The sequence below is a fragment of the Myotis myotis genome, unplaced genomic scaffold (genome assembly GCF_014108235.1).
Source record: "Myotis myotis isolate mMyoMyo1 unplaced genomic scaffold, mMyoMyo1.p scaffold_m19_p_36, whole genome shotgun sequence".
NCBI classification, from domain to species: Eukaryota; Metazoa; Chordata; class Mammalia; order Chiroptera; family Vespertilionidae; genus Myotis; species Myotis myotis.
The window spans coordinates 1,895,441-1,922,754 of NW_023416342.1; the positions used below are offsets into that span (position 1 = coordinate 1,895,441).

The 27,314-nt window shown below is 61.2% G+C and overlaps 1 protein-coding gene across 12 annotated transcripts in view; it reads left to right on the top strand.

The window, feature by feature from the left end:
* The window catches only part of CAMK2D (calcium/calmodulin dependent protein kinase II delta), a 157,548-nt gene that overhangs the window by 120,652 nt on the left and 9,582 nt on the right, over positions 1-27,314 (top strand). For 5 of the 12 annotated variants that reach the window (XM_036303295.1, XM_036303299.1, XM_036303301.1 and 2 more), the window contains 10 exons: positions 327-421; positions 3,968-4,090; positions 4,751-4,834; positions 5,198-5,240; positions 9,676-9,713; positions 13,089-13,148; positions 14,738-14,779; positions 16,997-17,045; positions 22,428-22,503; positions 25,861-25,955. In XM_036303295.1, the coding sequence (XP_036159188.1) occupies positions 327-421; positions 3,968-4,090; positions 4,751-4,834; positions 5,198-5,240; positions 9,676-9,713; positions 13,089-13,148; positions 14,738-14,779; positions 16,997-17,045; positions 22,428-22,503; positions 25,861-25,955 (705 nt within the window). The remainder of the gene's footprint in view (positions 1-326; positions 422-3,967; positions 4,091-4,750; positions 4,835-5,197; positions 5,241-9,675; positions 9,714-13,088; positions 13,149-14,737; positions 14,780-16,996; positions 17,046-22,427; positions 22,504-25,860; positions 25,956-27,314) is intronic. The other 7 variants (XM_036303297.1, XM_036303303.1, XM_036303300.1 and 4 more) reach the window with 4 other exon arrangements.

Consider the following 27,314-nt stretch of genomic DNA (forward strand, 5'->3'; position numbering starts at 1 on the left):
GGGAGTGTATGCCCGGCTCCACGCTCAGCACACAGCCCAACTAGAGGCAAAATGACTAAGAAACAGAAGCAAACTCTGAGACTGCACAAGTGAGCGAGCAGGAGGCAAGGCGGGAAGCTCGGGCGGCCTCAGCTCGGGCCTGCGGGCTCTGCCATGGCCGTCGTCCCGTGCTGGGCGCTGGGGCCGTGCTCAGGAGCATCCCCTCCCCCAGTGCCTCCAAGCACACCCTCTGCCTGCGGGGGGGGGGGGGGGGGGGGCGCGCGTCCAGGGCCTGCCACGGGAGCTCCGTGGCTGCGACCTAATGCTGTTCCCGCTCGTCCCTGCAGGCGTCATTCTCTACATCCTGCTGGTGGGGTACCCCCCGTTCTGGGACGAGGACCAGCACAGACTCTACCAGCAGATCAAGGCCGGAGCTTACGATGTACGTGGGGGCCGGGGCTTCCCGGGGCGTTCTCGGAGGGCAGCCCGCCTCCTCTCCGCCGCATGCGGGTCACCCACGGGCTCCGTGGTCGTCCTCACAGGGAAACACAAGGTCCCTGTGTCCTCAGCCACGTCTGCTGAGAGCGAGAGGGAAGTAGCTCCCATCTGAGGAAGGACGTCTTGTCCAGTGTTGGCTCTCGGTGCATTTGAACACCTAAGAGTGGAGACGTGTTTGCTTTAGGAGGGCTCCCCCCTGTGGGTGTAATACAGTCCCCGGTGCCTGTCATCACCTGCCGCCTGTGGCAGCGGTCGCAGTGCACGGCCTCACCGCCCTCCCGCGCCGCTGGGCTCGGTGCCTCCTGGGACCTGGGCTGGCTTCCGCTCGAAGAAGGGGCTGCACAGGGAAGGCCTTTGAAAGGCACAGGCCAGACGTGCTGTTGACGATCGGACGTTTGTCTGTGCCCCCACCCATGGACTGAGATCCTAATCTGAAGAGTAAGGCCGCATTGTTTCCCTTCTTTCTTTCCTTTTTAATAAATTTTTATTGATTTCAGAGAGGAAGGGAGAAGGTGCGATAGAAACTTCAGTGATGAGAGAGAATCATTGACCGGCTGCCTCCTGCATGCCCACACTGGGGGTCGAGCCCAAAACCCGGGCTGGTGTCCTGACTGGGGATCGAACCCTGACCTCCTGGTTCATAGGTCGACGCTCAACCACTGAGCCACGCCGGCCAGGCTGGGTGTAAACTCTTATCCCTTCACTGAGAGCATCTCTGCTGAATGTGCTCATTATGTGAGTGAGGCTGCGTCATTATCAACAAAAACGCCACTTAAAGAAACAGGGTGAAGCTTCGCTGTGAAGTCCCTGGTGAAGCAATTCCTGAGGGAAGTTAGGGAGCGGCCCTTCCAGGACTGGCTCTGGCGAGGTTCCTGGCGAGGGGCCAGCCTTCGGAAGGGCTGGCGTCCGGCCGAGGCTCACGGCCCACGCAGCCCAGACGTGGCCGGCCGCCCTGCTGTCCATGCTCAGGACGGGAGGTGCCCCGGGACCGGCACAGCGGCACGCAGGCGTCAGTACCTGGGGCAGCTCTCCGCTCTGTGCGTTAGTGCTGGGGTCCAGCCCCAGCAGGTCCAGAGGTCCCCAAAAGTGTGGACGGAGTCGGCGAAGAAGGAATGACACGGAGACAGCGTTCTGTTGATCAGCAGCCTAGCCAGGATCTCTAGCCAGGTTCTGGTCAGGATCTCCAGAGAAGTTCTGGTTAGGATCTCCAGCCAGGTTCTGTGTCCATGTTCTCTTGCTAGGTTCTCCAGCCAGGTTCTGTCCAGGTTCTCCAGCCAGGTTCAGTCACCAGGTTCTAGTCCGGTTCTCTTGCCATGTTCTATCCAGGTTCTGTAGCCAGGTTCTGTCTCTAGGTTCTGTGTCCTGTTGTCTTGTTACATCTGTATTTATACCAGTTGATTTTAATCCTATCAATCTCTATTCCAAAGGTTAGGGCGTTTCTTATCTCCATTCCAGGGAGTAAAGATTATGTAGCTTAAGCATGATTGTTCGTAGTTAAAGTGATTAATTACCCGCCTGGCACTTAGTTAAGGGGTTTTATTCCCTCCCTAACTTCAGGGGAAAATCCCTACCTGGGGAAACCTTTCTCAGAGAGTTGACCTTGGTTAAAACACATAGTGCCAAGAAGGTGAGCAAACATATTAAGAACAGTATGCCATATATGCCAGGTCCTTTGAAACAGCAAGGATGGACCGGCTCCCGGCAAATTCCCCCTTTTTTATTTTTTAAAAGCAGGCATTAAATGCTCTCTTGTATCCATTTTAAGAGTAGGATTGGCGCTTTCCGCTATTACCTGAGTCCTGATCTATCACCCCAGGGAGAGCTTGCCAATCCTGCACTTTCCCGGGGTGGAAAGGCTGCAGTGGGGTTAAGGATAAGGCTCCTTGGGCCTACCTCCTCCCATGCCTTTACATTTACCTTTCCTTCCTCAGAAAAGCATGGACATATTTCTTGTATAAAACGTTCTGTCTGACTGGGAGTAACCTTAATTCCTCTGCTAGCAAGCATATGAGTTAAAAGATCAATACAGAGTCTTATTTCTTTAGACTCAATATGGCACATCTTCTTAATCTAAAGATCAATACAGAGTCTTCTTTCTTTGGACTCAGCATGGCATATCTTCTCAATCTAAGAATCAATACAGAGTCTTCTTTCTTTGGACTCAGTATGGCACATCTTCTCAATCTAAGTTCTGTACTATCCACCTTCTTACCCTACTTATCCTCTATAGGGGGGTCTGCAGTACCCTGGTGGAGTCCTATCCGTCCCAAGTGTGGGGTTCTCAATGGGGGGGGGGGGGGGTGGCCTTACCTAGGGAAATCCTGTTCCAGGGGTTCCCAAAGGTGTGGATGGAGTCGGCAAAGACTATCCACCCTCTTCCTATGGTGGAGTCCTATCCGTCCCGAGTGCAGGGCACTTACCTAAGGGTCCCTGTTTGGGCGCCAGATGCTGGGGTCCAACCCCAGCAGGTCCAGGGGTCCCCAAAGGTGTGGACGGAGTCGGCGAAGAAGGAATGACACAGAAACAGCGTTCAGTTGATCAGCAGCCTAGCCATGATCTCTAGCCAAGTTCTGGTCAGGATCTCCAGCGAAGTTCTGGTTAGGATCTCCAGCCAGGTTCTGTGTCCATGTTCTCTTGCTAGGTTCTCCAGCCAGGTTCTGTAGCCATGTTCCCTCGCTAGGTTCTCCAGTCAGGTTCTGTCCAGGTTCTCCAGCCGGGTTCAGTCACCAGGTTCTAGTCCAGTTCTCTTGCCATGTTCTATCCAGGTTCTGTAGCCAGGTTCTGTCTCTAGGTTCTGTGTCCTGTTGTCTTGTTACATCTGTATTTACACCAGTTGATTTTAATCCTATCAATCTCTATTCCAAAGGTTAGGGTGTTTCTTATCTCCATTCCAGGGAGTAAAGATTATGTAGCTTAAGCATGATTGTTCGTAGTTAAAGTGATTACACGCCTGGCACTAAGTTAAGGGGTTTTATTCCCTCCCTAACTTCAGGGAAAATCCCTACCTGGGGAAACAGCCTTTCTCAGAGAGGTGACCTTGGTTAAAACACATAGTGCCAAGAAGGTGAGCAAACATATTAAGAACAGTATGCCATATATGCCAGGTCCCTTGAAACAGCAAGGATGGACCGGCTCCCGGCACGTTAGTGATTTCTGTAAATAATTCTGGGGAGGGTTGCCTAGAATGTCATGTCCAGATCCAAGCGAAACTCCAATGAGAGGACTAAGATTCTCAGAATTTCCTAACCTCCAGGATGTGTGGACCAGACATCACATGCCGAGTGTGTGTGTGCCCCCAGCAGCACCTCTTCTCTGACTGACAGAATGTAACTAGGGGACGGGCAGCTTCCACCTCGGTCGGCTTCTCTGGACGGTTCTGCTCCGACAGCGTGACCGATGGGAAGCTCACGGCCGCGGGGATGAGTCTGTACTTGCTGCTGCCTGTCCCACGGAGGGGACCTGCCTCTAACTCTGAGTTTATGCCTTGAAGTTCCCATCACCAGAGTGGGACACGGTGACTCCCGAAGCCAAAGACCTCATCAACCGCATGCTGACCATCAACCCCGCCAAGCGCATCACCGCGTGCGAGGCGCTGAAGCACCCGTGGATCTGCGTGAGTGGGGCCCGCCCGCCTGCCCGCGGCTGGCAGGAACGGGCTGCCTTGGCTCGCAGGGGCTTAGAGCACTTTTTGCAGGAAGAGGAGATGAGTGATTGCATTTTGTCTCCAGGTGTTTAAGGGGCTAATTCCATGGTTAAAAACACATTGTGGTAGCAGAGCTGGTTACATACATGGCCAGACCCACATGGCCGACCGTCACACGGGCGAGCGTCGCCCACTCATGACGAGGAACATTGAGGGGCAGGAGTGAGGAGGTGACGCCAGGCCTCACTGTGTCCCGGGAGGAAGGTGGCCCAGGGCCATGACTTACGATCAGGCAGCTTTAGGGAAGCGCAGGGCTGGCAGCTGAGTGGTGGTCCGAGCAGGAGAGAGGCCGCCGGAGGCCGGGCAGAGCTGTACGCCTGCTGAGAACACAGCCTGAGCGCTGGGGTGGATGGCAGCCACACCTGGGGACGCGGGTCAGATGTCAGGGTGCTACCTGCTCTGCTGACTCAAGGAGAGGCAGGCCTGTGGGGATCCGATGAGCCATGTTGAAGGGAGGTAACGGGAGAGGCTGGCTAGTGTACACAGCTGGCATGTGTGCGGAGGGTCTGGGGCCTGGCCAGGCGGTGGGGTGCTGAGGGGGAGCCCTGGGTAACGTCCCTCCTCCCACAGCAACGCTCCACGGTGGCCTCCATGATGCACAGACAGGAGACGGTGGACTGCCTGAAGAAGTTTAATGCGCGGAGGAAGCTCAAGGTGAGGGCGCTCGTGAGGCGGGGGGCGGGGGGTGGGGGGGGCGCGGGAGAGTGGCTCTGACCTGGCAGAGTGCTGCGGGTCCCCTTGGGACTTGTCTCAGGGTCTTGGGGCGTTGGGGGCGCGCGGGAAGGGACCATGGTGGAGCACTAGGCTGTGACCGCGTGTGCCTGCCCTCCCGGCCGAGGAAGCAGCTGCCGGGGAGCCTGGTGTGAACACACGGCCTCGGCCCAGAGGCCTGCTGCCCGGGAAGCCCACAGGGACTAACCGGCCGTCGCCCCTACCAGTCGGGCTGGGAGGCTGTCGGGCCTGTGTGTGGGGGCAGAGGTCGCAGAGCGCCATTGACCTGTCTTCTCTCCCTGGCAGGGCGCCATCCTGACCACCATGCTGGCCACCAGGAACTTCTCAGGTGCGTGGGGAGGACCTGGTCCTTGTCGTCTGTTATCCCTTCCAGCTCACTCTCTGGAATCGAAAAGTAATAATGATGAGGAGCACGCTGTTGTTTGGGGATGGCGATGTGTTGTGGCCTCGACCCCAACGGGCCCACAGGCTCCCCGCACGGTGGTGTGTCTGGGTTCAGGCAGGTGAGCCCCCCAAAGGGTGCGGCTGCCCCACCACCCAGCAGCCTGTGCCGACACAAGCCCCAGCTGCCGACCCTGCCTGTGTCGTCGTCGTCCTGGCTCAGCACCTGCACCTCGGATTTGTCAGCTGACGTTCCGTAAAGTTCTCAGCGAACGAGAGTCTCATTCCATCGGGAGTCCCAATAAGCGAGATTTTAAATGACCACGATGGAGGAGCCGGCTCTCTAGGCTGCCTCCTCCCGAAAGCCTGTCCTTGGTTGCAGGGGAGCCCGCTGGTGGGTGTCGGCTCAGTAGGTAGGTAGGTCCCTGGGTGCAGGGGAAGCCCGCTGGTGGGTGTCGGCTCAGTAGGTAGCTGGGTCCCTGGGTGCAGGCGGAGCCCGCTGGTGGGTGTCGGCTCAGTAGGTAGCTGGGTCCCTGGGTGCAAGTGGAGCCCGCAGTGGGTGTCGGCTCAGTAGGTAGATAGGTCCCTGGGTGCAGGGGGAGCCCGCAGTGGGTGTCGGCTCAGTAGGTAGATAGGTCCCTGGGTGCAGGGGGAGCCCGCAGTGGGTGTCGGCTCAGTAGGTAGATAGGTCCCTGGGTGCAGGGGGAGCCCGCTGGTGGGTGTCGGCTCAGTAGGTAGATAGGTCCCTGGGTGCAGGGGGAGCCCGCTGGTGGGTGTCGGCTCAGTAGGTAGATAGGTCCCTGGGTGCAGGGGGAGCCCGCTGGTGGGTGTCGGCTCAGTAGGTAGGTAGGTCCCTGGGTGCAGGGGGAGCCCGCAGTGGGTGTCGGCTCAGTAGGTAGATAGGTCCCTGGGTGCAGGGGGAGCCCGCTGGTGGGTGTCGGCTCAGTAGGTAGATAGGTCCCTGGGTGCAGGGGAGTCGCTGGTGGGTGTCGGCTCAGTAGGTAGATAGGTCCCTGGGTGCAGGGGAGTCCGCTGGTGGGTGTCGGCTCAGTAGGTAGATAGGTCCCTGGGTGCAGGGGAGTCGCTGGTGGGTGTCGGCTCAGTAGGTAGATAGGTCCCTCGGTGCAGGGGAGTCGCTGGTGGGTGTCAGCTGCCCACAGCATCCTTGCAGGATGGGGCGGCTTCAGCGAGCCCGTGAGCACAGGGAGAGTAAGTGAGGGGCTGAGCCTTGGTGCAGAGTGGGTACAGTGTTTGTTGTCTGCAGAAATGCTTGCATTTTGGGGCCCCTTCTTGACAGATTATCTCAAAAGACCTAGTTGCCACGTCAGATTCTGGCACCTGCTGGTCAGCCTGAAGTGCAGAAGGCTGGCAGAGCAAGGGAGCTGCTCTCGGTCAGTCTTCCATTTGGCCTTTGACCCTTGGAACCACTGTCAAATGACCGTCAGGAACGGGACCGGGAGAGGGTCTGCGGCGTCAGTGGGACTCTCGGGGTCTCGTCTTCTCGTCCGCTCCGCGTGGCCTGGCACCGCGGGGACGGGTGTCCCACTGTGTGTCAGCAGGGAACCCGCGGCTCCCCAGCTGCCCCTGCGTCGGCGGCAGTGAGAGCACCAGGAGCTCGGGCCCGGGGTCACCCGTTTGGGGTGAGCTCAGTTCCTCTCGTTCAATGTCACCTAGCGTCACCGTTCAAGTACATTGACACCATGTCGCGCTGGGGCCCGATGCTGGGTGAGTCGCTTGGCGTCAGGGGTCCATGCAGTCTGTGAATGGCTGACCCGCTCGTGGAAGCGTTCAGAACAGGCTGTGTGTTTTGTCAAAGCCTCAGCGCGTTCTGAGCCCCAATCGGGCCTTTGACAATGCCCGCGCCTTGCAGCCCCCTCTGGCCCGCGGGCCTCTGCTGTCCCCTCGTCCCTGGCCCCGAGCGCGTGGACAGGTGCAGGTGCTGTCCTTCCTGATGCCGCATGGGAGGCAGGCTCTGCTCCTCACTTCAGAGTCGCTGGTAACCGGAGGCCCCGCGGGTCCCAGCGCGGGCGGGCGCTGTGCCCATTCTGAGTATTTTCTTGCTTCTGTCTCGTCGCCCAGCTGCCCTGTAAAGCACAGCGGGTTGCAGAGCTGCTTTTGTGTTTCCTTCTCTCCCTCACGTGGGGGGTGCTACTGTGAGGCGAGTGCACGGACCCCATCCTTTCCACTGGTCCTGGCCCAGCCCGCCTCCGTCCTCTCTCTGCCCGCTGGGCCCCCTCTGCCCGCTGGGCCCCTCTGCCTGTTGGTATCTCTCTGCCCACAGCACATTCCCACCCACACGCTCTCCCACCTGGAGGCCCAGGGTTGCTCTTTAGCTCCAGGCGAGTAGTCTTGTTGCCCAGACAGGCTTCCTCACTCTCAGTCACTAGTCAGTCAGGAGCTGTGTTGCTATGGACTCAGAAAGTCAGGCTTTGTGTCTTAAGTTGAAAATGATGCCGAAGAACAAAGTACCGTCCCAAGGAAAAGAGATGCCGGGGAGTCGGGTGAGCATGCGGTTCTGGGGCAGCCCGGCGGTTCCTCCACCAAGTTCTCGGCCACGCACTGACCGACCCCGTGCCAGCACTGCGTCCCACTGTCTGTCGTCTGCGACCGGCGCCACTCATCACTGCGTGGTGTGTCCAAGTGCCCATCGTCAGTGCCGAGGCTCAGCACCTGGAGGGATGCTGCGCCCCCGCAAGAGCGACCTTGCTGAGGCCCGTGAGCTCCGTCCCCGGGAGCTCACTGTGGGCCCGTCCCCGGGACCTCGCTGTGGGCCCATCCCCGGGAGCTTGCTGTGGGCCCGTCCCCGGGAGCTCGCTGTGGGCCCGTCCCCGGGACCTTGCTGTGGCCCCGTGAGCTCCATCCTCGGGACCTTGCTGTGGGCCCGTGAGCTCCATCCTTGGGACCTCGCTGTGGGCCCGTCCCCAGGACCTCGCTGTGGGCCCGTCCCCGGGACCTCGCTGTGGGCCCGTCCCCGGGTCCTCGCTGTGGGCCCGTCCCCGGGACCTCGCTGTGGGCCCGTCCCCGGGAGCTCGCTGTGGGCCCGTCCCCGGGAGCTCGCTGTGGGCCCGTCCCCGGGACCTCGCTGTGGCCCCGTGAGCTCCATCCTCGGGACCTTGCTGTGGGCCCGTGAGCTCCATCCTTGGGACCTCGCTGTGGGCCCGTCCCCGGGTCCTCGCTGTGGGCCCGTCCCCGGGACCTCGCTGTGGGCCCGTCCCCGGGTCCTCGCTGTGGGCCCGTCCCCGGGACCTCGCTGTGGGCCCGTCCCCGGGAGCTCGCTGTGGGCCCGTCCCCGGGAGCTCGCTGTGGGCCCGTCCCCGGGACCTCACTGTGGCCCCGTGAGCTCCATCCTCGGGACCTTGCTGTGGGCCCGTGAGCTCCATCCTTGGGACCTCGCTGTGGGCCCGTCCCCGGGACCTCGCTGTGGGCCCGTCCCCGGGACCTCGCTGTGGGCCCGTCCCCGGGACCTCGCTGTGGCCCCGTGAGCTCCATCCTCGGGACCTTGCTGTGGGCCCGTGAGCTCCATCCTTGGGACCTCGCTGTGGGCCCGTCCCCGGGACCTCGCTGTGGGCCCGTCCCCGGGTCCTCGCTGTGGGCCCGTCCCCGGGACCTCGCTGTGGGCCCGTCCCCGGGACCTCGCTGTGGGCCCGTCCCCGGGACCTCGCTGTGGGCCCGTCCCCGGGACCTCGCTGTGGGCCCGTCCCCGGGACCTTGCTGTGGCCCGTGAGCTCCATCCTTGGGAGCTCACTGTGGGCCCATGTCCCCGGGAGCTCTCGTTTCCTTGAAGATTTCATTTTCTTTCGTGTGTGGCCTCAGATTCTGTGACTTTTAATGTTTCGGTGTGAACGGCTTTTGATTTTGAAGTCTTGTTCTGATTTTGAAGTAGAGAAGGATACATAATTTCTCTTCTAACACGTATATGCTAAGGGTTTAAAGTAGGTCAATAATATACTATTTTATTTTAAGTACAGTTATTAATATTTTTGTAAAATTGAAATCTGATTTCAAAGATACATATTTTTAAAAAGACGTTATTTCGCCAGAGAATATTTTCCCCAGCGAGTTTGAGCCTGTGGAGCAGGACTCAGGCGAGGGCTGGTATGACATGAACACTGCGCAGGTGCCGTCCGCAGACAGAGGCCGCCGGTGACAGACCCGAGGCCTCCAGCCGGCAGGAGCGGGTCCAGTGGCAGGACTGGGCATGTGTTCGCTTCTGTGCCGTGAGCGCTGAAGCAACTGGGAACCAGACTGTGTGTCCCAGGAGCTGGGCTTGTGGCCTCATGGCTGGGTGTGCGGCGTGGCTCCGCGGTGCGGGAGACAGCGACCGACTCGGTGCCGGGCCGACCCATGCAGGAGTGGCTAACACGGTCTCTCTCGTTTTGCAGCGGCCAAGAGTCTGCTGAAGAAGCCGGATGGAGTGAAGGTGAGTCACTGCTGCTGCCTGGGTGCCCCCTGCAGCGCCCGTCTCCTCTTGTTGGTTTGGTTCCTGAGCAGAGCCAGGCTGCCGGTAACATCATGTCACACACAGCCTGCAGCGTGATGTCACACAGCCTGCAGCGTGATGTCACACAGCCTGTAACGTGATGTCACACAGTCTGTAACGTGATGTCACACAGTGTGACTGGCATTCGTGCCGTAGGAGCTGCTCTGGAGCGTTGAATTCCTCTCTGGTTTCTACATTTCCAATCGTCGGGCTGACTTGACCTTTCCCAGTGTCTGTGCTGGGTTCCTGGAGGCTGCGGAGTGGGCGGCCTGTGGCCCTGGGCGCCGAGTGCTACCTCTAGGCGTCTGCCAGGCCTCCCCGGGAGGCCGCGGTCCTTGTGCTGCCATGCCGCCCAGAGGAGCTCCTGGGACATTCGGGGCAGATGTTAGTAGGTCATGGCACGTTCTCGGTTCCTAAACAAAAGCCCACCGCTGGCTCTCCGCTGATGCCGTTTGCTGCGCGGGACCCTCCTGTGCTGTGACCGTGTTGCTCCTCCCAGTGTCACCTGATGTCTCCCATTCCTCCTGCGGCAGGTGCCGCGTTCTTCGCCAGCACGGCAGCGTTCGCGGGAACTCGTTACTGTCCTCCTGTGTGACCTTGACCCAAAGTCGGTGGTCAGTCATTTGAGGCCTAAGTGGAAAACGGCCAGTCACTGTGGCCGTGCCGCCCTCGCCTCGCTGTGGGGCAGGGCTCGGGGCCGGGCCAGCCACCCCGCTGCCCAGGAGCACAGCCTCCTCTGCTCACGGCTCATGCTCCCGCCACTGCAGGCCACGGTGGGCGTCGGCCTTCCCTGGCAGCACGTCTCCCCCGTGGTTTACTCTCCGCGCTCCCTGTAGGGCCAGAGACACGGCGCTCACGGCTCCTCCTCAGGCCTGCGTGAGGCTGCGCTCGGTGCAGCAACGCGTTCCAGCTCCGCGGCCACAGCTCTCTTTCCTTCCTCCCTGGCCCAGCTCGAGTGTTGAAGGGCGTGAGGGCAGGACGCAGCCCTGCCCACCGAGGGGGGTGCAGGTCCCGCAGGCCCCGCTGGTACCTCTGAAGGGGGCTAGTTAAGTAGCCGCCCCGCCTCCTCCACCGGGACAGAGCCCAGCTTCCTCCGAAGCTGAAGGGAGGAGGCAGCTGCTGTCTGTTGACTGATCGTAAAAAAGACGGGTGTGTTTTTTTTTAACATTCTTAGCATGCTTGCTACTTTTCTGGTGTTTCTATATTTTTATTGATGTCAGAGAGGAAGGGAGAGGGAGAGAGATAGAAACATCAATGATGAGAGAATCATGGATCGGCTGCCTCCTGCAACCTCCCTCCTGGGGATTGAGCCCGCCACCCAGGCAAGTGCCCTTGACGGGGAATCAAAGGGCACCCTTCAGTCTATAGGCCAATGCTCTGTCCACTGAGCAACATCGGCCAGGGCAAGACTGGGATTATTTTTAAACGACGACTGTGATGCTGAAGTAGGGTGACTGCAGAGCAGATCGCTGTACCCCCGCGAGTGCATGTGCAGCGCAGGGTGGCCCGTGCGGCCGTCCTGGAAGCTGAGTAAATGACCCCCGAGAAATAGAGGCGTCTTGGCCGAGCCTCAGAGGACGAGTCAGTGCAGCCTTTAGGTAGCTGATGGATGTAGCCCTTTAAGAGGAAATGCTGGGCTCCACGTATAAAAGGGCTGCGTTTCCCGGCAGCCAAGGCTCCCTCTGCTCGCGGGTGCTGTGGCCCCGCCTGGTGCAGGACCCTCCGCAAGGCAGGCCTCCAGCCGGGATGCAGAGATTCTCCTCTTATTCCAATTAGTCAGCATCACACGTCCCTTCAAAGATCTGTCGTGAAATCCCATCGGCTGATCTACATCAACCGGTGCTCTTAACGCTCGTCGGCACACTGGCCGTGCCTGACCCAGGACGTGAGGTGGGGAGACGGTGTGTGTGCGCTGCCCCTCTGTGCAGATGCGCCCTGTGCAGGGGTGTGCGTGGGGGACATTTCACCAAGATGAACTGGCTCTGGGCTCCCACGTGCACGGAGCCCTCTGTCCGGGGAAGGCAGAGGCGCTGTGTGGCCGGCACAGCTCCCAGGAGTGGCCCTGCGGGGGGCGCCTCCCCTTTGCTGTGCGTTCTGTCGCTGTCTTCAATGGGCCATTTCCTCTGGCCTCTTTCTGGACGTTGCACAACGTCCATGGTGAATTCCGTGCCCTTCCAACGAAAGAAGGTTCCAGCGAACTATCTGCCAAAGACAGCCCGACGTCTCACGCTTCTCCAGCGAGGCCCGCCCCGCTCCCCCGTGTCCCCCGCGGGTCCCACCGCCCGCTGGGCACACAGGTGTGGCGGGCAGACACGTGCGGACCTGGCCCCTGTTGAACCCCATCTTCCTCGGCACTGGATGCGGCGTGAACTCTGAGTAACATAGCGGGTCCCTGGGACCCACACACTGGGTGTGACTGCTCGTAGCTGCTCTTTGGCATTGCCTTTCTGCAGCGTGTGTTTGTCTTCACGCCTCACGTGCGTCTGTACTGCACTTGTGGGATGTGCTCCTTCGGTAACAGCGTGAAGAAAGTGTGCAGAGAACGTCGTGCGAGGAAATGAGCTGATTCTGTGGGCCGATGGCCACACTGAGTTGTCAGGCGTGAGTTTAGGTGACGCGTTTAGATGATCGCGACCTGAGTCTGTGCCCATTTCGGGCCAAGCTCAGCTGCAGCCTCACGTGGCTGCTGTCTGCAGGCCTCCCTGGCGGCTGCAGCCCTGAGGGTCACACTCAGTGCCTCCCGCGGGGACAGCGGCCTCTGCAGGTGGGCGCGGAGGGAGCAGGCCGCTGGTCCCAGGGAGTCGCTGTAGCAGCAGCAGCAACCATCTCTCCTCCGCTGTGAAGAGGGAGGGGCGTTGCAGTCAGAAGAGCTCAGGTGCCCATTGTTGATGGAGGAGACCAGGCTTCTCGTGATAGAAACGTGTTGTGAAGCCGGTCTCATCAGAGGAGGAGTTTTATTGGAGCAAAGGGATGGGGCTCAGGACGGCGGTCTGTGGCGAGCTAGGCCCCAGAGTGAGTGAACCAAGCGCGTTCCCCGCAGGGCATCCACGCGGAACGCGTGAACGGCACTCGCCCGCGCCTGCTCTGTGTCCGCCGCTGGCACAGCCAGAGCAGCAAGTCCTGGGCGCCCTCCAGGTCTGGGCCCAGCCTGCGGGGACCGTTGGGGACAAGGCTGGCTCCTGTCCTGGGGCACCAGCGTCTCTCACGCTGAGGAACGCCCTTTATTCCCGTGTCGTGTCTCCACCTAGACACGCTGCAGGGAGCGCGTTAGCTCCCAGGCTCTAAGGTGTGTCTCTCTTTTTCTGCGACCCACAGATAAACAGCAGAGCCAACGTGGTAACTAGCCCCAAAGAGAACGCCCCTGCCCCGGCGCTGGTACAGCGACTCCCGCGTGCTCACTGCCCTGCCATTGCTCCCGTGTGCCCGTGTGCAGATGTGTACACACGTGTTGTTGGGTTTGGTGTTGGTTTTGCTTTCTGAGATGCGGGCATGTTCATTGTCTCCTTTTCATTTTGTTAAGGTGGTTGTCAGGCCGCGTGTGGCTAACAAGACGCCTTCATCCCATGTCTGAGCGTGGCCGCTGTGTCTCGCAGGGACATGTGCATGTGCCCACAGGGGCAGGAGAATGCGCTTCGCTGCTCGCGGCGTGGCTGCTGGAGGCTCAGAGGCAGCGCTGGCGCCCACGCAGGGCCGGGCCGCTGGCTGTGGACGGCGGCCTGGCGGCCTCCCCGGCAGACGAAGCGCTGGATTTCCAGTCTGCGCTTTGCCGCCTCGCACTGAAAGGCCCCTTTCACTTCAGCCCCGAGAAGGAGCCACGGCACAGCACCGGCCTGCCCGTTCCTGCCCCGCAGTCCCCGCCGCCCGCAGTGCGAGGTGGACGCTGGCGGCTTGGACACTAGAGTTGAGTGCTGAGCTCCCCACTGTCCCCGAGCTGTTCCGTGTTTGGGTGGATGGTTTCCAGGAAGGTTCCTGATGTTCACCGTCCTCTCTGCCACTTTAAATGAGTCCACAGTGGCCGGGATGATTCCACTTCGTTCGCCACAGGCTCCACCTCCACTTAAGGACGGACGCGTGGAGAGGGCGGTTCCCTCCCTGGCCTCAGTGCACGCGATGGTCCTGCAGGGTGAGGGCGGCCACGGGTTCTGAGGCTCCCTGCAGCCCGGCCAGGAGGGCGCACATGGCAGGGACTCCCGCTGACCAGGCGCCATCCACATGGCGCTGACCAGTCTCCACTTCGGAACATGTCTCCCATTCTCTGGTCAGAGCAATAGAGGGGAAAAGTAAAAATAATACTTCCCTCACGGAGAAAGCTGGGTTTACAGGGAGCAAGCCTTCTGGGCGCATGGTACGTGTCGCCCGTAAGCAGGAAAATTAATGTGTTAATGAGTTAACACAGGATTCTACAGCCATGTGTCTCAGATTACTGTGACTTTATGGTTCGCTCTAGAACCCCTGAAGTGAACCTTCAGTGCCCCTGAGGATTCTTCGTGGACATTTGAAAATACGTTCTTTACGATAGTGCTCTAAGTGCAGTCCCATGGAGATCGTCCAAGGGCATTTATTTGTGTATTAAATACAGTGTCAGCACCATAGTCCTGAAAACACTGCAGCTGAAAAATGCCTTCAGAGAGATTGTCCATCCTCAGAGCCCTGCGACCACGCCCTGGCCAGCGCGGGGCAGACATGGGCAGGCCTCGTGCCGGGAGCGCCTGGGGCGGGATCGGAACAGTGGCTGCCTCTGAGGTCTCCTGCGGCAGCGCCCGTCTGTGTGCCGATGCGTCAGGCCTTTGCACGCTGCTGCCGGGCAGGGCCCAGGCCCCGGAGGCCTCCCCCAGCCCTGCCTCGCAGCCCTGACGCAGCTCCATCGCTTCCGCTGCCCGGGGCCTGCGGGCTGCTCGCGCTCTCCCCACCGCCGGAGTGTACTGACCATGCGAACTGCTCTCTCTCCATTTGCTCTCACTCAGGAACCCCAAACCACTGTGATCCACAGCCCTGACGGAAACAAGGTACGCAGAGGGGGTAGCCTCTCGCTCCCCTCACACCCTCCTCCGCACAAAGTGACTCAGTGGCCGGAATGGGGGAGCCCGCCCGCCCCCACCGTGCTCCCCGTGCCTGACGACCCAGCTGCACCCTCTCTCAGGACAGGCAGATAATGACACCCTGAGAGGCGCGGGGCCGTTAGTCACTAAACGTCGACAGAGCTTCCTTCTGTCCAGACAACTGTGTCCCCCGCGAGCCCGTCGCCGCCCCCCCCGCCCCCCGTTGCACTGACGTGTGTCTGCATGGGAGTTAGGGTTTCTTGCTGTGTCATTCCTGCCTTTGGAGCTCGGGTTCGCAGGCACTTGTTCAGGTGTAATGTTGCTTTGAGTCCATTTACTCTGTTGTTACCGTGGTTTTTCCTGGAATTCCTGGTTGGTGGTGTTTGTGGTTTGGCGTGAATTTGCAGAGAATGAGGGCGTTCACTTGGGAAACGCGTTTTTGTGGAACGACATGCGTGTCAGCAGCAGGCGTGTGACTGGTTGTGCTGAGAGGAGCCTGGCGTGTCCGTCCACGGTGACCTGTCCGCACGGCGTCCTCGCTGCGTGCGAGCCGTGTGCACGCCTGGGGAGGGAGATGAGCAGGCGCTGGGCCAGCTGCATCCTCACGCACGGCTGTGGCTGCGGAGGGAGGAACCCTTCCTCCCACTTCCACAGGCGAGGCCTGGTCTGTCTGCTCACTGTGAGCAGCGAGGTTGACGTCAGAACACACTTTCTCTGGTTTAACATCGAGTGGGTCAGTGTTAAAGTCATTAGAGTAAAGACCATCATGTGCCTCCTTCTCTGTGATGAGGCGTATTTGTAGTCATGACACTGAAATGGTCTAAGGCAGCGATTTCCCACCGTTTCCCTCCCACGGCACCCACACTGGCTGCTCACTTCTGCGCGCAGTGTTCGGTCCACTCGCGCCGACGCTAGGGTTGTCATTTTCCTATTTCACAGTCTAAGGGCTGAACAGTCAGGTGTTGCACGTTTTCAACATCCTTGCGGCGCGCGGGTGGGAAATGGCTGCCCTCGGTCCCTCACACCTGGAGCCCTGAGGAGTGTCCCACGCGAGCCCGAGGTTCGCAGGGTCGCCAGCCGGGCGAGGCCAGGCGCACGCTGGGGCCTCTCGGTGGCTCTGCGGTGGCTGCTGCCTGGCTGCCTGGCTCCGTGGACGTCTGTGCGCAGGTGCCTGCACCTCCTCGCGCGCGGAAGGTGGGCCAGGCCAGGCCGAGGCCGATGACCCTGCTCTGGGCGGACGGAGACCCTGCACACGCGCTGATGGGCCTGTCCCTTTGGTTACATACTCGCTGTGACCGTCATACGAGTGGATCACTTTTTTGAATATTGGATCTCTGAGGGACGCTGGCTGGTGTTGGCACCATTTTGCAAAAGCCGTTCTTGGTCCCTGAGCACACAGCTGCTGTGGAGGTTTGTGTCCGGTGGTGTTTCTGGCCTTTGGTCACTCGAGTGGAAGGTGTGTCTCAGGAACGTGAGTGCGTTTCTTCGCTGGGAACTGCATTGACGGGCCGTGCATCGGACGCTGTGCGGAGCCGCCTCGGGCGGTCGGGCTCGGGTGCCCCCCAGCTCGGTGGCACGGGGCTCACAGAGCAGCTCTGTCGTTGTCATGGCAGCAGTGCCGCCTCGGACGTGAGAGAGAACCTCGCTGTCCTGAGTCAGTGACGCGCTGGCTGCACGGTGCTGCCCATGCGGACACTCCTGGAAGCACGACCACATCCCCCTGCCTCCTCCCCTCCTGGGGCCGGAGAGGCTCGCTCTCCTTAGGGGCTGAGACCCGCAGGCTGCCAGGTGTGCGTCTGTGCTCGCGGGCCCCCTTCAGCCAGAGCAGGGGCTGCCCCCGGATGCTAGATGGAGAATAAGAATGGTTCTGTCCTCGGTTCCTGCTCGTTAGGCTAGTAGAGCCAGTTTCTCACAGACACAGAGAACCTGGGGGCACGGGGACCCAGACGTGTCCTCAGTTCTGAGAGGCACGGCCTGAGGCTCGAGGTGAGGCCATGGGGGCGCCTTCCCCAGCGTGGGCAGCGTTTGGCATTTCATTCTGTTCCCGCCATAGGGTGTCTGTCCATTTGCATGTCCGACGTGCACACGCCTGCTGCGGGTTTGCATGACGTGAGCAGCACTCGCCAGTTTCCGGGACGAAAAGGAGCAGCTGTGCATTGTCTGCAACGTGTGTTTCCTCCACAGGAGTCCACGGAGAGCTCCAACACCACCATCGAGGACGAAGACGTGAAAGGTACGCGGAGGCGGGCGTGGGCGGCCCAGCTCCCGGCCCCTGTCCGAAAACGCGTTCGTTTCCAATAACTGATCCCTTAGGAACGGGCCTGTCGAAGACACAGAAGCAGTTTCCTCTGTGAGCCTTTGTTGGAGTTCTGGTTGTATGCACAGCTTCTGCCAGGCTCTGCCCCTGTTCTCTTCTGTCTTTAACTGTAGACGGCAGGTGGGGTATTGGAGCACATGGTGGTGAGCTCAGCGAGTAGGGACAGCTTAGAAACGCAGTGCCAAGTGGTGGCTGGACTGGCCCGAGGGAAGCATAGGACGTGCGTGTGCTGCGTGCACTCGTGACCCCCAGGGGACGATGTCCAGGCAAGAAGGGGTCTGACGGTGACGCGGTGCTGTTGAGTGGGCGTCGGTGGAACTTGCATCTGGTGGCTTCTCATTCGGGGCTCCGTCCTTCCCAACATGGTCTTGACCCCGCAGGGCAGCTGCCCAGGTCCCTTAGCCGAGCAGGTGTCTTCGCCACACCTCGCGCCATCGCACGCACGCGCACACAGGATCGCCTGCCGCGCGCCTGCTCTCTGGCCCGTGGCTGCCTTGAGGGCCCTGGGTCCCTGGTTGGCCTCTGTTCTCGTTTTGTAATTCAGTTCACGTAACTGCAGGTCCCACAGGCCAGTGCTGCACGCGGGTCCCAGGCACCGGGGGAGCAGCGGGGCGTCCAGCAGAAGTGTGACAGGAAGATGTGAACGGGGAGTGGGCACCGCGGGTTCGCCTTCCCGGGAGGTCACTCCCGATGGTGCGCCAGGGGCTGGGGTTCCAGAGGGGGCGTCGCTGAGACATCCGGGCGGCTGCCCCTCGGAGAGGCTCCCTCTGCAGCCCTTCGGTTTGCTCGGGAGCCATGGAGGAGGAAGGAGTGAGTCTCGGCCCTGGGCCTTTCCAGTCCGTTCCCCAGGCGACAGGTCTCCCTGCCAGACCCGGGTCCCGGGGACCAAGGTGTCGCAGGAGGCAGAAGGCGTGGCTGAGGGAGGGCGCTCCACGGAGGGGGCCCTAGAAGAGAGAGGTTTTACCGGTCTCTCCGTTGTGCGTCCCACGCAGCCCACGTCCTGTGGGGCCTGCAGCTGCGCCATGCGGAGAGCAGTCACACTTCCTGCCCGTGAGCAAGTCTGGAGGAGACGAGACGGTGCTGCGTGAGAATGACCGTGTTTTCTGACTGGTGTCCAGGTCATTCTACAAGGAGTCATGTGCAGTCCATTCAAACAGTCTCTGTGAGCCATTCTAGGGGGTTCCCGAGGTGCTCAGGACACGGAATTCCTAACAGAGACACCGTGTGAGACGCTGGGTGCATTCAGGTTTTAGAGACGGCCGTGGAGCACCTACTGTGCTGGGTGTGGAGCAGATTTCAAAGATGCATATTTGTAACTGCCTGCCTGCTGAGCCGACCCAGGGACCCTTACCATGTCCACGTCACCGCGTATGAGTAAAGTCATGTGGCTCTTAGCTTTTTAGAGTAGAAGGCGGCGCTTTCCAGGCCTTATGGTTGTGGAGTGTTACCGTCACTAAGCCGCCTCCAGGGGCCAAAGTAATGGCCATGACGCTCCATGTTAACTAGCAGGTCGACTTGCGAGGGGTCAGGCCGCTAAGAAGCAGCCGCTAGTTGGCGGGAAACTCCCCGCGAGGCCCCTGTAAAAGCACCAGAGCGTGAGGACGGCCCTGAGCGGTGCCCGTCCCGGGAGTTGCTTCTGCCGACGGCCCGGAAGACCGTGAGGCCACGGGCACCGCTCCAGGCGTCGTGTAGCCGTCAGTCAGTCCTGGCCCAGCCATCCCGTGTCAGTCACCGTGCTTGGCGAGTTCAGAGGCATTTTAGGAGCCTCATTTAAGTTTACCATTTCAAAATAGTGAGCTGGGCACCAGGGGCTGGAGAGGAGCCGCTGAGTGACTGGGCAGCAGGCGCCTCGAGCCACATAAAGCTCCGCCCTGGCCCCGCCTCGCAGCCCCAGCCTGCAGCCCCCACCCGGGCTCTGAGGTGGAGGGCGGCCCTAAGCAGAGCTCCGTGTGGGCAGACAGCGACACGGAACTGCCAGCTAACGATGCACCGCAGACAGGCGGCAGCACACTGCGCTTCCCACGGACAGGCCCCCTTCACGCAGAGCTCACTGTTCAGTGAGACACCTGCCAACGTGGGGTGAGGGTCCGCCCCCAGGCGTGAGCCCGGTTCATTCCTGGCCGAGCTCGTCGCAGACCCGCTGGCTCCTGCGTCAGGCGCACTAGCCACGCTCACGCCACGGCCCGGCGGCTCCAGAGCCCGGTGCAGCCTCACGGCACCTGGGCCTTTCTCTGCCCCCCACCCCCTTGGAAAGGACTGACTCACCACGCGGTTCTCTCGCTGCGCCTGTGCGGGCGTCTCGCTGGGCCTCGCGTGTGGTGGACCTGCTGACCTGAGGCGGTGACGGCCGCAGGTGCCTCTCGGGCTGCCTGGCCACCCCCAGACCACACGCGGGTGGCATCGCTGTGCGCTGGCACGTGGAGTCCTCAGAGGTCCCCGTGTCCACAGACGGGGTCCCTGCCGGCTGTTAGCCATGCACAGGCGTGGACAGGCGCTCCGTCCTGGGTGGGAGGTAGGCTGTGGGCCAGGACTGGTCAGACCTGTGAACACCTGTTGCTAAACCAGGACCTTGGAGGCCGATGGCATCCTAATGAAGGGCTCGTAGCCACGTGCTGGCCAGAGAGAACGGTCCTGGGCGCCAGCTTGACCGCCAGCAGCAGGCGGTGGGAGCTGGTCCGTCCTGGCCTGCTGTGCTGGCGTGTTCCCGTGTGGGTCGGGGGACAGCTGGGAGCTGCTGTGGGAGAGCTCCTGGGGTCCCTGGGAGATGGGGGAGGGGGTTCTGGGACGGGCAGCCCACAGGAAGGGGAGCCGTGCTGACTGGAGGGGTGGTGACGCCTGCAGTCGGGTGTGAGCAGGAGGCGGGAGCCTGGTGGCCGGTTCCTCCGGGATAATCACCAGGTAGCGCCTGGAGGTGGCTGCTCCCGCCAGGGTCCGAGGGAGGCCGCAGGGGTCTGTGTGGGACAGCTCGGGCTTGTCTGTCACCGGGGACTGTGAGGTCGGGGGCATGAGGGGTCGCAGCCAGGACACAGGGTGAGCGGGGCGGGGAGCCTGGGGGGCCCCAAGGTGAAGCCCATGTGGAGGAGGAGCCTGGCCTTGGGGCCGTGGTGGGTGGGGCCGCTGCTCCAGCAAAGGCTCTGCAGCCCTAAGGACGGGGAGGAGGGGGAGGACGGAGAGGAGGGGGAGGGCGGGGAGGGGGGAGGACGGGGAGGAGGGGGAGGATGAAGAAGGGGTTGAGGATGGGGAGGACGGGGAGGAGGAGGAAGGGGGTGAGGATGGGGAGGAGGAGGGGGAGGACGAGGAGGAGAGTGAGGACAGGGAGGGGGAGGAGGGGGAGGATGGGGAGGGGGGAAGACGGGGAGGAGGGGGAGGATGAGGAAGGGGTTGAGGACAGGAGGAGGGGGAGGACGAGGAAGGGGGTGAGGATGGGGAGGAGGAGGGGGAGGACGAGGAGGAGAGTGAGGACAGGGAGGGGGAGGAGGGGGAGGGGGGAAGACGGGGAGGAGGGGGAGGATGAGGAAGGGGTTGAGGACGGGAGGAGGGGGAGGACGAGGAAGGGGGTGAGGACGGGGAGGAGGAGGGGGAGGACGGGGAGGAGGGGGAGGATGAGGAAGGGGTTGAGGACGGGAAGAGGGTGAGGGTGGGGAGGACGAGGAAGGGGGTGAGGACGGGAAGAGGGTGAGGACAGGGAGGAGGAGGGGGAGGATGGGAAGAGGGTGAGGACGGGGAGGAGGAGGGGGAGGACGAGGAAGGGGGTGAGGACGGGAAGAGGGTGAGGACAGGGAGGAGGAGGGGGAGGATGGGAAGAGGGTGAGGACGGGGAGGAGGAGGGCGAGGACGAGGAAGGGGGTGAGGACGGGAAGAGGGTGAGGACGGGGAGGAGGAGGGGGAGGACGGGAAGAGGGTGAGGACGGGGAGGAGGAGGGGGAGGACGAGGAAGGGGGTGAGGACGAGGAGGAGGGGGAGGAGGGGGAGGACAGGGAGGAGGGTGAGGACGGGGAGGAGGAGGCGGAGGACGAGGAAGGGGGTGAGGACGGGGAGGAGGGCGAGGATGGGGAAGACAGTGAGGACGGGGAGGTCCGGGGTTTCAGGGCGACAGAGGGCGGTGGCCTTCAGAGTACAGCAGGGCCAGAGCCTTCTTAGCACAGGGGTCACTCCGCATGGATCAGGTGGTGACAGGGAAGGGGTCCCGAGGCCGCAGCTGCGATGGGAGTGAGCACACGGCGGCCTCAGCGGACCGATGCCGGGTGAGGAGGAGAGAGTCCCAGGTGGGGTTCCAGCCCAGCCGGCTCCTGACCACGAGCAGGTGTGGGCCGGGCAGCAGGTCCTTGTGGGTTGGCGTGGATACCACCCATGGCCATCTGACCAGCGCCCCCGGCACTGAGCGCGTGGTCAGCTCCCTGAAGGCTCCTCAGTGCGGCGGCTCCGCTGGCACAGAGCAGAGCAGGGGGTGCAGTTCCTTTGGTTAAACTGGGGGTGGGTGGCATAGTGCTGTTAGCACAGAGCCCAGGCCCCGTGCGGGGCTCGGCCTGAGGGCCGGCCTGTGAACCAGGAGGTCAGGGTTCGATCCCCAGTAGGGGCACAGGCCCAGGTTGCGGGCTCGATCCCCTGTGTGGGACGTGCAGGAGGCAGCCGGTCAATGATTCGATTCTCATCATTGATGTTTCTCCCCCCCCCCCCCCGACTTCCTCTCTCTGAAATAAAAGCATTTTTTTAAAATATATTTATTGATTTTTTACAGAGAGGAAGGGAGAGGGATAGAGAGTTAGAAACATCGATGAGAGAGAAACATCGATCAGCTGCCTCCTGCACATCTCCCACTGGGGATGTGCCCACAACCAAGGTACATGCCCTTGACCGGAATCGAACCTGGGACCTGTGAGTCCGCAGGCCGACGCTCTATCCGCTGAGCCAAACCAGTTAGGGCATAAAAGCATTTTTTAAGGCAAAAAATTGAAATAAACCGTGGTACCAAACTACATTTATTTTAATGAAAAATAAGAACAGAGCCTGGGCCTTCAGGCGCTGTCCAACATCAGCAGGGCATGGCCTCCTGGGATTGCGCCCTGGGTCGCGAGGGGGGGGGGAGTCGGGGGGGGGTCCCTAAGTGGCCGAGAAGGCCCCATGGGCGGGCGGGGAGGAGCCAGGTTGGTGGTGGCTGCTGAGCTGTGTGGAAGGGAGACAGCAGGCTGCCCGGGGGCCTTGTCCCACGGCGTCTGAGGGAGGAAAGGCCGTGTCATGGGGGGGGCGGGGGGGGTGGTGTTGGTCCTTGTTCTCACCAGCTTGTCCCTTTGCCTTTAGCTCGGAAGCAGGAGATCATCAAGGTCACGGAGCAGCTGATCGAGGCCATCAACAACGGGGACTTCGAGGCGTACACGTGAGTGTGGGCTGCGTGGCGGGCGGGCATCCTCCGCGCCCAGTTCATGGGGTAACCCAGGCTCCCGTGTCAGCAGCAGCCTTAGTTCAAGGGGTAAAGGACTCACATGCCCAGAATCAATAGGTGTCGGGGTTTCAGGAGACGGACTTCTGAGAGGCCTGGGGTTCCTCGGCGGGGGGGGAGGGGGGAGGCAGTCAGCTCCACCGCTATAGGCAAAGACAGGGCAGGAGCACAGAGAGGACACAACACGGGGCTCCAACTGGCCTTGCAGTTCCACAGGGGCGCTGGGGAGGGGGGACACAGGGAGAGGGGCGTGGGGGAGGGGGGCACGGGGGGGAGGAGCGCGGGGGAGGGGGACACAGGGAGAGGGGCACGGGGGGGGGAAGGGGGCGCGGGGGAGGGGGCGTGGGGGAGGGGCATGGGGGTGGGGTGCGGGGGAGAGGGGCGCGGGGGGGGGGGGTGTCCGTGATGGATGTCAGGCAGCCTCCACCTTCGGCAGCCCCACTTGACTGTGAGGTGAAAATTGGGCTCCCTGTGCCCCAGCGGGCCCCTCGCTGGAGAGGGTCTGACTGTGGCTGGGATGGCCCCTGGGCCTCTGGGTTAAGCAGAAGGAGTGGCTGTGAGGAGCTGATGGCCCGGCTGCCTGAACAGGAAATGGAGGCGGCAGCCACAGGCGGGCCTAGGACCAGAGGCTCCTGGGTGCTGAGAGCGAGAGCAGCCCTGGGCTGAGGCGGTGGCCGTGGCTGCGTGCGGGTTGGAGGGTTAGGAAGTCCCGTCACTTCAGGCCTGGGTTCTACCCACGAGCATGTCACACGGCCCTGGGCTTGAATCTGAAACATGGACAAGACCATGAACCAAGATGTGCATTGAAGCAACGTTCGTAACAGAACTGGAAACGCCTCTGTGCCCCACGTGACGGGCAGAGGGTCTGTGGTGCGTCCGGGTGCTGCAGACACGGCAGAGAGATGGCGGCGCTCGCGGCGCCCGCGGCGCGGCACGTCAGGCGGATGTGAGCCTGTTTCCAGACGATTCCCGCGCCGTGAGCATCATGGGACGTTATTCTCAAAAAGGAAATAATGTGTTGCTTTTGGGAGAACAAATGGGAGTTCCCACTTCTTCCCGCGTTTGAAGGTATTTCTTCACCATCGGCTACAACGGGCAGCACAGGCACATGTAGACACGCGGGAGTGACAGCAAGCGACCGGATCCCGGCCAGCACTGCTCCCAGGCTATGCTACGTGTGTGCTACTGCAGACACACACGGTGTGTGGGTGTGGACCGCTCCCCAGGTTACATGTGTGTGCTAGTGCAGACACGCACATGTGTGTTTCCATGGACCGCTCCCCAGGTTACGTGTGCGCGCTAGTGCAGACATGCACATGTGTGTTTCCATGGACCGCTCCCCAGGTTACATGTGCGCTAGTGCAGACACGCACATGTGTGTTTGCTGCATCAACTCCAGAACATGGCCTCGGAAGAAGGGCGGGAGACGTGGGATGAACAGCGCTTGGTCGGACACCTGCCCGCTCTCCTGCTGGTTGGACTGTCACCAGGCGACCCTCCCACAGAGCCGCTCCTGCTCAGGCTCCGTGTGGAACGGGGGAAGGATGCTCCCTTGGGGCCCAGCCCGGCAGAAGTGGCCAGCAGGGCGCCTGGTCCTCCGTTTAAGGGCACTTGAAGCGAGGCGCTTCCTTGGCGTCCCCTCAGCTCCCGATGCCCTGGCGGAGGTCGCCTGACTGCACGGCGGCCCAGGGACAGCCCCCTGGCCTCTCCTGCGAGCCGCCTGCCCGAGACCCTGTCCAGAGCCGCACCACAGGCCACGTGAAGCTTCGTGAGCCATGCTTTCACGCAGAGTGGTTACAGGAGGGACACGTATGTACATACGCGCATGAGTGAAGAGATGGACAGGTTTGGGCGGCTGGCTCAGGGATGGTCGTAGCGAGCGATCCTTGGTGAGTCCTGGCCGGCGAGTGACAGCTCGGCTCCCCAATGCTGACAGCCGCATCTTCTCTGGAGGAGCCCAGCCGCCCCAGCCTGCTGGTTACCATGGGAACACTGTGCTTCCCAGGCTCCTTAGAAAGAGGCGGATGTGCTGGCGTTGAGCTTGACAACACCGGAGTCTCAGGCAGAGCCCAGACCCCGGCCACGCCCTTTCCAGGCTTCCTTCCCACGGAGCAGCCGCTGTGATGTCTCCTTTTAAAACGACGGCTACGGCTGTTCTCACACTCAGTTCCGCGTCCCACGGACGGAGCTTTCGGAACCCTGCGTCCACCTTGTGAAACCTGGTCCTGTCGGCAGTGAGGACGCCTTCCCTCCCCAATGGGACTTGCCCTGTGGAACATAGGTGCCGACCTCGCAGAACAGAACTAGTCCAGAACCTTCCATGGCGGCTCCCTTCTCCCGTGTGAACTTACACGAATTCTTCACGCCGAGTTTAGGTCTCTCCTCAGAGGCCCACTCTGATCCGGGAATGCCTCCCCGCGTGCCCCGGGGACTTCTGCACACCCAGCGACGCTCCTGCCAGACCATCGTCGTCCCAGACTCACTGCGTTTCATGCCCTGTGCCGGCTGCTCGCTGCCCTCGCTGCCTCCCCCCGCCCGGCCCACCCCACACACATACACACTCCAGGGAAACGCACCACGGTGCAAGCCCAGCTCAGATTCCGTCTGCCTGTCTTCCCGTCTGTGACAAGTGACCTGTTAGTGAGCCTCTGTGTATTGCTCCTTCAGGACCCATTGTCGTGTCATAATTGCTTGAGAGAATGTCTGCCACATAATAGGTGTTAAAAGGAAGCCCTTCGCTGTCTCTGAAGACGCATTTAAAATGGTGCCGCACTTTGTGGAATCCAATTTCTTGGATTAAAGAGGAAACTATGTGCATTTGAACCGCTCATTACTTTCACGTGGGAAGTTAATAAACCGTAAACAGAGGTGACTAAGCTTGCGAACACTTCCAGGAAGCTGGGGTGACAGCCGCTTTCTCGTCGATCTGGACGTAGAAGTGTGTTGTGATGGAGAAGGTGTACAATTAGCCCAAAAGTGTTTCATTTCAGAGCCAGGCGGGCTGGGTGAGCTTGGGCAGCATCTCCACACAGTAAGCTTAAAGCGAGAGTGAGAGCAGCCGGGGCGGTCGAGGGACCACTCCTGGCACTGACCCAGGAGGAGCTTGTAAAACCCGGGGTGCCAGCCTGCCCTCTCCTCCCCTCCCCATCCTCCCCCCAGGCAAGGCCAGGCAGGGGTTATAGTTGTGTTTTTTAAACTCTTCTTCGCTCACTTGGGTGGGCCAGAATGGACGTGTGTGAGACAACAAGATACAGCAGTTCTTTCCTTGATTATTTTCATCTTTTTTTCTTACAGAAAAATCTGTGACCCGGGCCTCACTGCTTTTGAGCCGGAAGCTCTGGGCAACTTGGTGGAAGGGATGGACTTCCATCGGTTCTACTTTGAAAACGGTACATTCACCCTAAATCCATAGCATGCCTTTCCCAGCTGCTCTCGGGATTTCTCCCCAGTTTGCAGATTCTGTGGCTCTTTGATGCAATGACTATTTTAATCTTTCAAATTGGAAAAATCGACAGGGTTGCCCGGCGGGTGCAGCTCAGTAGATTGAGAGTCGTCCCATGTACTGAGAGGTCATGGTTTGACTCCTGGTCAGGGCACAGGCTCGAGTTCCAGGCTCGATCCCCAGTGTGGGGCGTGCAGGAGGCAGCCAGTCAATGTTGATGCTTCTCTCTCATCACTGTTTCTCTCTCCCCTTCTCCCTTCCCCCACCTCCCTCTCCCTCCCTCTCTCAAAATCAATAAAAAACATTAAAAACTCGGCAAGGTTAAAAGTGTTAGTGTGCTTGGAAAAATACCAGATTTTGTATGAAAAGTAGTGCTGATCGAATACACCGATGCAGGCCCCAGTAAAGGTGACGTAGGTGGCAAAGTGAGTTCCCCAAAAGGCGCTGTTTCAAGTTTCCATAAAACATGGTTCACATGGAAAGCAAAGAAGCCGACCATCCAGAGCGCGGCCCAGCCCACCCGGACCCCCATCAGAGCGAAGGCCCGTGACCGTGAGGCTGCAGGCCGCGTCCAGGGACAGCTCTACGGCCTCCGAGGAGACCGCGCTTCAGAGCAAGTGACAAAGGAACGCCTGCAGGAGAGCCGTGCCTCCCGCTCGGACAGAGCTGAGTGAGGAGGACAGTCCCGTGTCCGCAGGGGCCTCAGCCCGGCCCGGGCGTGGCAGCAGCGTGGCTTTGCGTGCGTGGCGGGAGTGCTCTGTCTACTGCGCTGCATTTGCGAGCAAACATGATGATCGTGGTCAGCTGGCCTCGCCCAGCTTCCCGGTGGCCTCGCCTCTGCCCTGGCTCCAGGGGAGGGACCAGGGACACCTGCCTGACCAGCACACACCGCACAGCGCCCTCCACGCCTGCCGCCCTCTGCGGGTGCCGGGCCTGGCGCCAGCGCACGCATCCCCTCCACGGGCGGGAGCAGGTTTGCCTGAATCAGGTGGCTCAGCCTGTGGGGCCTACGAGGACCTGCGCCCTCTGCACGGACTTCCATGCCTTTGTCCTCCCGTCAGCACCGAGGCTATAGCCGGCGGGCCGCACGGCCAGCACAGGCCTGGGCTGCTCGCTGGGCGGGCAGCTGGACTGGCCTGGGTGGGCGTGCTGAGCAAAGGGCACAGGCAGGGGGACACTGCGCAGGCCTCTTACCCGAGACAGCAGCCTCCATGCCTGTTCCACAGCTCCCTGCCCCACACACGGCACCACCAGGACACACAAGGCCCTGGGTCCCGTCCTGGCAAAGACAGGGCCTGCCCTGCCT